Genomic DNA, 10,000 nt, shown 5'->3' with positions numbered 1-10,000 from the left:
TATCTCTGAAATCCCATGATATTTTATCATAAGGGGTTAGCTACTGATTCTGATAAGGTCTGTAAATTGGTTGAATAATTCTTGGACTCTGATGTGTATCTGTCTGGTTCTAATGTCTACAGATCAGACAGAATTGGCAGAGTCACTCTGGTTCTAATGAAAACAGATGTTCTCAGTACCAGTTTTTTTTGTTTCACCTGGCTGCCAATTCCTGATCTTCTGACAACATCATTTGAAAAGTGGCCTGAGGGGTGAGGGTAATGGGAGGCAGAGGACTACAGCAGTGCCGAGGCAGAGGGCTCGTGGTGAGGACGACTGGCTACTATTCTGAACGTTGTGTGGTGATCTTTCTGTCGTCCAGAACTGCTGAGGCATCACCCAAGTGGTGCTACACAGAGAGGAAGAGGAGAAGCCCAGTAGCTGTAAGAGTCAGGCTGGTTCCCTGATTTACCCTCTACAAGATATCAGCAGACCCCACCGTCTACCATCCTCTGACCAGCTCTCTCTGCTCAACCAATTTTTTTTTATTTTTTTTATTTCACCTTTATTTAACTAGTTGAGAACAAGTTCTCATTTACAACTGTTACAACAGCCTCCTCTCGCTCTGTGTGCTAGAAGCCTCCTCTTGCTCTGTGTTCGAGAAGCCTCCTCTTGCTCTGTGTTCGAGAAGCCTCCTCTTGCTCTGTGTTCGAGAAGCCTCCTCTTGCTCTGTGTTCGAGAAGCCTCCTCTTGCTCTGTGTTCGAGAAGCCTCCTCTTGCTCTGTGTTCGAGAAGCTTCCTCTCGCTCTGTGTGCTAGAAGCTTCCTCTCGCTCTGTGTGCTAGAAGCCTCCTCTCGCTCTGTGTGCTAGAAGCCTCCTCTAGCTCTGTGTTCGAGAAGCCTCCTCTCGCTCTGTGTGCTAGAAGCCTCCTCTCGCTCTGTGTGCTAGAAGCCGCCTCTCGCTCTGTGTGCTAGAAGCCTCCTCTCGCTCTGTGTGCTAGAAGCCTCCTCTCGCTCTGTGTGCTAGAAGCCTCCTCTCGCTCTGTGTGCTAGAAGCCTCCTCTCGCTCTGTGTGCTAGAAGCCTCCTCTCGCTCTGTGTGCTAGAAGCCCTCCTCTCGCTCTGTGTGCTAGAAGCCTCCTCTCGCTCTGTGTGCTAGAAGCCTCCTCTCGCTCTGTGTGCTAGTAGCCTCCTCTCGCTCTGTGTGCTAGAAGCCTCCTCTCGCTCTGTGTGCTAGAAGCCTCCTCTCGCTCTGTGTGCTAGAAGCCTCCTCTCGCTCTGTGTGCTAGAAGCCTCCTCTCGCTCTGTGTGCTAGAAGCCTCCTCTCGCTCTGTGTGCTAGAAGCCTCCTCTCGCTCTGTGTCCGAGAAGCCTCCTCTCGCTCTGTGTGCTAGAAGCCTCCTCTCGCTCTGTGTTCGAGAAGCCTCTCGCTCGGTGTGCTAGAAGCCTCCTCTCGCTCGGTGTGCGAGAAGCCTCCTCTCGCTCTGTGTGCGAGAAGCTTCCTCTCGCTCTGTGTGCTAGAAGCCTCCTCTCGCTCTGTGTTCGAGAAGCCTCCTCTCGCTCTGTGTGCTAGAAGCTTCCTCTCGCTCTGTGTGCTAGAAACCTCCTCTCGCTCTGTGTTCTTTCTAGAAGCCTCCTCTCGCTCTGTGTTCTTTCTAGAAGCCTCCTCTCGCTCTGTGTTCTTTCTAGAAGCCTCCTCTCGCTCTGTGTTCTTTCTAGAAGCCTCCTCTCGCTCTGTGTGCTTTCGAGAAGCCTCCTCTCGCTCTGTGTTCGAGAAGCCTCCTCTCGCTCTGTGTGCTAGAAGCCTCCTCTCGCTCTGTGTGCGAGAAGCTTCCTCTCGCTCTGTGTGCGAGAAGCTTCTTCTCGCTCTGTGTGCTAGAAGCTTCCTCTCGCTCTGTGTGCTAGAAGCTTCCTCTCGCTCTGTGTGCTAGAAGCCTCCTCTCGCTCTGTGTGCTAGAAGCCTCCTCTCGCTCTGTGTGCTAGAAGCCTCCTCTCGCTCTGTGTGCTAGAAGCCTCCTCTCGCTCTGTGTGCGAGAAGCTTCTTCTCGCTCTGTGTGCTAGAAGCTTCCTCTCGCTCTGTGTGCTAGAAGCCTCCTCTCGCTCTGTGTGCTAGAAGCCTCCTCTCGCTCTGTGTGCTAGAAGCCTCCTCTCGCTCTGTGTGCTAGAAGCCTCCTTTCGCTCTGTGTGCTAGCAGCCGCCTCTCGCTCTGTGTGCTAGCAGCCGCCTCTCGCTCTGTGTTCTTTCTTGAAGCCTCCTCTCGCTCTGTGTGCGAGAAGCTTCCTCTCGCTCTGTGTGCTAGAAGCCTCCTCTCGCTCTGTGTTCTTTCTAGAAGCCTCCTCTCGCTCTGTGTGCGAGAAGCTTCCTCTCGCTCTGTGTGCTAGAAGCTTCCTCTCGCTCTGTGTGCTAGAAGCTTCCTCTCGCTCTGTGTGCTAGAAGCCTCCTCTCGCTCTGTGTTCTTTCTAGAAGCCTCCTCTCGCTCTGTGTTCTTTCTAGAAGCCTCCTATCGCTCTGTGTTCTTTCTAGAAGCCTCCTCTCGCTCTGTGTGCGAGAAGCTTCCTCTCGCTCTGTGTGCTAGAAGCTTCCTCTCGCTCTGTGTTCTTTCTAGAAGCCTCCTATCGCTCTGTGTTCTTTCTAGAAGCCTCCTCTCGCTCTGTGTGCGAGAAGCTTCCTCTCGCTCTGTGTGCTAGAAGCTTCCTCTCGCTCTGTGTGCTAGAAGCCTCCTCTCGCTCTGTGTGCTAGAAGCCTCCTCTCGCTCTGTGTGCTAGAAGCCTCCTCTCGCTCTGTGTGCTAGAAGCCTCCTCTCGCTCTGTGTGCTAGAAGCCGCCTCTCGCTCTGTGTTCTTTCTTGAAGCCTCCTCTCGCTCTGTGTTCTTTCTAGAAGCCTCCTCTCGCTCTGTGTTCTTTCTAGAAGCCTCCTCTCGCTCTGTGTGCGAGAAGCTTCCTCTCGCTCTGTGCTAGAAGCCTCCTCTCGCTCTGTTCTTTCTAGAAGCCTCCTCTCGCTCTGTGTTCTTTCTAGAAGCCTCCTCTCGCTCTGTTCTTTCTAGAAGCCTCCTATCGCTCTGTGTGCTAGAAGCCTCCTCTCGCTCTGTGTGCGAGAAGCTTCCTCTCGCTCTGTGTGTGTCGTTCTCAACTAACATCAAGGCGGTGGCCCGTTCCTGTAGGTTCATGCTCTACAACATCCGCAGAGTACGACCCTGCCTCACACAGGAAGCGGCGCAGGTCCTAATCCAGGCACTTGTCATCTCCCGTCTGGATTACTGCAACTCGCTGTTGGCTGGGCTCCCTGCCTGTGCCATTAAACCCCTACAACTCATCCAGAACGCCGCAGCCCGTCTAGTGTTCAACCTTCCCAAGTTCTCTCACGTCACCCCGCTCCTCCGCTCTCTCCACTGGCTTCCAGTTGAAGCTCGCATCCGCTACAAGACCATGGTGCTTGCCTACGGAGCTGTGGGGGAACGGCACCTCAGTACCTCCAGGCTCTGATCAGGCCCTACACCCAAATAAGGGCACTGCGTTCATCCACCTCTGGCCTGCTCGCCTCCCTACCACTGAGGAAGTACAGTTCCTGCTCAGCTCAGTCAAAACTGTTCGCTGCTCTGGCTCCCCAATGGTGGAACAAACTCCCTCACGACGCCAGGACAGCGGAGTCAATCACCACCTTCCGGAGACACCTGAAACCCCACCTCTTTAAGGAATACCTAGGATAGGATAAGTAATCCTTCTCACCCCCCCCCTTTAAGATTTAGATGCACTATTGTAAAGTGACTGTTCCACTGGATGTCATAAGGTGAATGCACCAATTTGTAAGTCGCTCTGGATAAGAGCGTCTGCTAAATGACTTAAATGTAAATGTAAATGTTCTAATATTCTAAAGTCTACAGATGTTCTAATGTTCTAATGTCTACGGATGTTCTAATGTTCTAATGTCTACGGATGTTCTAATGTTCTAATGTCTACAGATGTTCTAATGTTCTAATGTCTACAGATGTTCTAATGTTCTAATGTCTACAGATGTTCTAATGTTCTAATGTCTACAGATGTTCTAATGTTCTAATGTCTACAGATCAGACAGAATTGGCAGAGTCACTCTGGTTCTAATGTCTACAGATGTTCTAATGTTCTAATGTCTACAGATGTTCTAATGTTCTAATGTCTATGGATGTTCTAATGTTCTAATGTCTACAGATGTTCTAATGTTCTAATGTCTACAGATGTTCTAATGTTCTAATGTCTACAGATGTTCTAATGTCTATGGATGTTCTAATGTTCTAATGTCTACGGATGTTCTAATGTTCTAATGTCTACAGATGTTCTAATGTTCTAATGTCTACAGATGTTCTAATGTTCTAATGTCTACAGATGTTCTAATGTTCTAATGTCTACAGATGTTCTAATGTCTATGGATGTTCTAATGTTCTAATGTCTACAGATGTTCTAATGTTCTAATGTCTACAGATGTTCTAATGTTCTAATGTCTACAGATGTTCTAATGTCTATGGATGTTCTAATGTTCTAATGTCTACGGATGTTCTAATGTTCTAATGTCTACAGATGTTCTAATGTTCTAATGTCTACGGATGTTCTAATGTTCTAATGTCTACAGATGTTCTAATGTTCTAATGTCTACAGATGTTCTAATGTTCTAATGTCTACGGATGTTCTAATGTTCTAATGTCTACGGATGTTCTAATGTTCTAATGTCTACAGATGTTCTAATGTTCTAATGTCTACGGATGTTCTAATGTTCTAATGTCTACAGAATTGACAGCACCCCCACGGTGTTGCTATAACAAGACAGACCTCCTGAAATGTTCTTACCACCAAAATTGGGTTAGACATTTTAAAGTCGAGACATGTTAAAGCTAGCTAGTGGAGACACTTTAAAGCTAGCTTGTGGAGATGGTTTAGAGCTAGCTAGTAGAGACATTTTAAAGCTAGCTAGCGGAGACATTTTAAAGCTAGCTAGTGGAGACAATTTAAAGCTAGCTAGTGGTGACAATTTAAAGCTAGCTAGTGGAGACATTTTTTAAAGCTAGCTAGTTGAGACATGTTAAAGCTAGCTAGTGGAGCCATTTTAAAGCTAGCTAGTGGAGCCATTTTAAAGCTAGCTAGTGGAGCCATTTTAAATCTAGCTAGTGGAGCCATTTTAAATCTAGCTAGTGGAGACATTGTAAAGCTAGCTAGTGGAGACATTGTAAAGCTAGCTAGTGGAGCCATTGTAAATTAGCTAGTGGAGAATTGTAAAGCTAGCTAGTGGAGACATTGTAAAGCTAGCTAGTGGAGACATTTTAAAGCTAGCTAGTGGAGCCATTTTAAAGCTAGCTAGTGGAGACATTTTAAAGCTAGCTAGTTGAGACATGTTAAAGCTAGCTAGTGGAGCCATTTTAAAGCTAGCTAGTTGAGACATTTTAAAGCTAGCTAGTTGAGACATTTTAAAGTGAGCTAGTGGAGACATGTTAAATCTAGCTAGTGGAGCCATTGTAAATCTAGCTAGTTGAGACATGTTAAAGCTAGCTAGTGGAGACATTTTAAAGCTAGCTAGTGGAGCTAAATCTAGCTAGTTGAGACATTTTAAAGCTAGCTAGTGGAGCCATTTTAAAGCTAGCTAGTGGAGACATTTTAAAAGCTAGTGGAGCCATTTTAAATCTAGCTAGTGGAGACATTTTAAATCTAGCTAGTGGAGACATTTTAAAGCTAGCTAGTGGAGACATTTTAAAGCTAGCTAGTGGAGCCATTTTAAAGCTAGCTAGTGGAGCCATTTTAAATCTAGCTAGTGGAGACATTGTAAAGCTAGCTAGTGGAGACATTGTAAATCTAGCTAGTGGAGACATTGTAAAGCTAGCTAGTGGAGACATTTTAAAGCTAGCTAGTGGAGACATTTTAAAGCTAGCTAGTGGAGACATTTTAAAGCTAGCTAGTGGAGACATTTTAAAGCTAGCTAGTGGAGACATTGTAAAGCTAGCTAGTGGAGACATTGTAAAGCTAGCTAGTGGAGACATTTTAAAGCTAGCTAGTGGAGACATTTTAAAGCTAGCTAGTGGATACATTGTAAAGCTAGCTAGTGGAGACATTTTAAAGCTAGCTAGTGGAGACATTTTAAAGCTAGCTAGTGGAGACATTTTAAAGCTAGCTAGTGGAGACATTTCACGCTGAGGAATGACTTTACAAATCTGCATCTGCTACACATGATCCTGGGCATGTGTGTGTACGTATGAGTGTGTATTTTATGTGAGTGTGTGTGTGTGTGTGTACGTATGAGTGTGTGTTTTATGTGAGTGTGTGTGTACCTGTCCGTTGTATTCAGTAACCAGCTCCAGTTGATGAATGGTGATGAAGGAGATGAGATCATCTTTAGTCTGACAGGTTACCTTCAATACCTGTACAGGGGTAGACTACACACACAGGTTACCATCAATACCTGTACAGGGGTAGACTACACACACAGGTTACCTTCAATACCTGTACAGGGGTAGACTACACACACAGGTTACCTTCAATACCTGTACAGGGGTAGACTACACACACAGGTTACCATCAATACCTGTACAGGGGTAGACTACACACACAGGTTACCTTCAATACCTGTACAGGGGTAGACTACACACACAGGTTACCATCAATACCTGTACAGGGGTAGACTACACACACAGGTTACCTTCAATACCTGTACAGGGGTAGACTACACACACAGGTTACCATCAATACCTGTACAGGGGTAGACTACACACACAGGTTACCATCAATACCTGTACAGGGGTAGACTACACACACAGGGGTAGACTACACACACAGGTTACCATCAATACCTGTACAGGGGTAGACTACACACACAGGTTACCATCAATACCTGTACAGGGGTAGACTACACACACAGGTTACCATCAATACCTGTACAGGGGTAGACTACACACACAGGGGTAGACTACACACACAGGTTACCATCAGTACCTGTACAGGGGTAGACTACACACACAGGTTACCATCAATACCTGTACAGGGGTAGACTACACACACAGGTTACCATCAATACCTGTACAGGGGTAGACTACACACACAGGTTACCTTCAATACCTGTACAGGGGTAGACTACACACACAGGTTACCATCAATACCTGTACAGGGGTAGACTACACACACAGGTTACCTTCAATACCTGTACAGGGGTAGACTACACACACAGGTTACCATCAATACCTGCACAGGGGTAGACTACACACACAGGTTACCATCAATACCTGTACAGGGGTAGACTACACACACAGGTTACCATCAATACCTGTACAGGGGTAGACTACACACACAGGTTACCATCAATACCTGTACAGGGGTAGACTACACACACAGGTTACCTTCAATACCTGTACAGGGGTAGACTACACACACAGGTTACCATCAATACCTGTACAGGGGTAGACTACACACACAGGTTACCATCAATACCTGTACAGGGGTAGACTACACACACAGGTTACCTTCAATACCTGTACAGGGGTAGACTACACACACAGGTTACCATCAATACCTGTACAGGGTAGACTACACACACAGGTTACCTTCAATACCTGTACAGGGGTAGACTACACACACAGGTTACCATCAATACCTGTACAGGGGTAGACTACACACACAGGTTACCATCAATACCTGTACAGGGGTAGACTACACACACAGGTTACCATCAATACCTGTACAGGGGTAGACTACACACACAGGTTACCATCAATACCTGTACAGGGGTAGACTACACACACAGGTTACCATCAATACCTGTACAGGGGTAGACTACACACACAGGTTACCTTCAATACCTGTACAGGGGTAGACTACACACACAGGTTACCATCAATACCTGTACAGGGGTAGACTACACACACAGGTTACCATCAATACCTGTACAGGGGTAGACTACACACACAGGTTACCATCAATACCTGTACAGGGGTAGACTACACACACAGGTTACCATCAATACCTGTACAGGGGTAGACTACACACACAGGTTACCATCAATACCTGTACAGGGGTAGACTACACACACAGGTTACCATCAATACCTGTACAGGGGTAGACTACACACACAGGTTACCTTCAATACCTGTACAGGGGTAGACTACACACACAGGTTACCAGGTTACCATCAATACCTGTACAGGGGTAGACTACACACACAGGTTACCATCAATACCTGTACAGGGGTAGACTACACACACAGGTTACCATCAATACCTGTACAGGGGTAGACTACACACACAGGTTACCATCAATACCTGTACAGGGGTAGACTACACACACAGGTTACCATCAATACCTGTACAGGGGTAGACTACACACACAGGTTACCATCAATACCTGTACAGGGGTAGACTACACACACAGGTTACCTTCAATACCTGTACAGGGGTAGACTACACACACAGGTTACCATCAATACCTGTACAGGGGTAGACTACACACACAGGTTACCATCAATACCTGTACAGGGGTAGACTACACACACAGGTTACCATCAATACCTGTACAGGGGTAGACTACACACACAGGTTACCATCAATACCTGTACAGGGGTAGACTACACACACAGGTTACCTTTAAATACCTGTACAGGGGTAGACTACACACACAGGTTACCATCAATACCTGTACAGGGGTAGACTACACACACAGGTTACCATCAATACCTGTACAGGGGTAGACTACACACACAGGTTACACACACAGGGGTTACCATCAATACCTGTACAGGGGTAGACTACACACACAGGTTACCATCAATACCTGTACAGGGGTAGACTACACACACAGGTTACCTTCAATACCTGTACAGGGGTAGACTACACACACAGGTTACCATCAATACCTGTACAGGGGTAGACTACACACACAGGTTACCTTCAATACCTGTACAGGGGTAGACTACACACACAGGTTACCTTCAATACCTGTACAGGGGTAGACTACACACACAGGTTACCTTCAATACCTGTACAGGGGTAGACTACACACACAGGTTACCTTCAATACCTGTACAGGGGTAGACTACACACACAGGGGTAGACTACACACACAGGTTACCTTCAATACCTGTACAGGGGTAGACTACACACACAGGTTACCATCAATACCTGTACAGGGGTAGACTACACACACAGGTTACCTTCAATACCTGTACAGGGGTAGACTACACACACAGGTTACCATCAATACCTGTACAGGGGTAGACTACACACACAGGTTACCTTCAATACCTGTACAGGGGTAGACTACACACACAGGTTACCTTCAATACCTGTACAGGGGTAGACTACACACACAGGTTACCATCAATACCTGTACAGGGGTAGACTACACACACAGGTTACCTTCAATACCTGTACAGGGGTAGACTACACACACAGGTTACCATCAATACCTGTACAGGGGTAGACTACACACACAGGTTACCTTCAATACCTGTACAGGGGTAGACTACACACACAGGTTACCATCAATACCTGTACAGGGTAGACTACACACACAGGTTACCTTCAATACCTGTACAGGGGTAGACTACACACACAGGTTACCTTCAATACCTGTACAGGGGTAGACTACACACACAGGTTACCATCAATACCTGTACAGGGGTAGACTACACACACAGGTTACCTTCAATACCTGTACAGGGGTAGACTACACACACAGGTTACCTTCAATACCTGTACAGGGGTAGACTACACACACAGGTTACCATCAATACCTGTACAGGGGTAGACTACACACACAGGTTACCTTCAATACCTGTACAGGGGTAGACTACACACACAGGTTACCATCAATACCTGTACAGGGGTAGACTACACACACAGGTTACCATCAATACCTGTACAGGGGTAGACTACACACACAGGTTACCATCAATACCTGTACAGGGGTAGACTACACACACAGGTTACCATCAATACCTGTACAGGGGTAGACTACACACACAGGTTACCATCAATACCTGTACAGGGGTAGACTACACACACAGGTTACCTTCAATACCT

The 10,000-nt window shown here is 46.6% G+C and overlaps 1 protein-coding gene across 1 annotated transcript in view; it reads right to left on the bottom strand.

Moving 5' to 3' along the window:
* LOC124021792 (protein disulfide-isomerase-like) overlaps window positions 1-10,000 on the bottom strand; it is a 55,925-nt gene that overhangs the window by 18,397 nt on the left and 27,528 nt on the right. Inside the window, exon 5 of the mRNA XM_046336913.1 lies at window positions 6,263-6,367. Coding sequence (XP_046192869.1) covers window positions 6,263-6,367 — 105 coding nt within the window. The remainder of the gene's footprint in view (window positions 1-6,262; window positions 6,368-10,000) is intronic.

This window comes from Oncorhynchus gorbuscha, unplaced genomic scaffold (assembly GCF_021184085.1).
Source record: "Oncorhynchus gorbuscha isolate QuinsamMale2020 ecotype Even-year unplaced genomic scaffold, OgorEven_v1.0 Un_scaffold_1211, whole genome shotgun sequence".
In the NCBI taxonomy this organism is placed as follows: domain Eukaryota; kingdom Metazoa; phylum Chordata; class Actinopteri; order Salmoniformes; family Salmonidae; genus Oncorhynchus; species Oncorhynchus gorbuscha.
The sequence above is the reverse complement of the archived record's forward strand: the minus strand, read 5'-3'. Positions and strand labels throughout refer to the sequence as shown.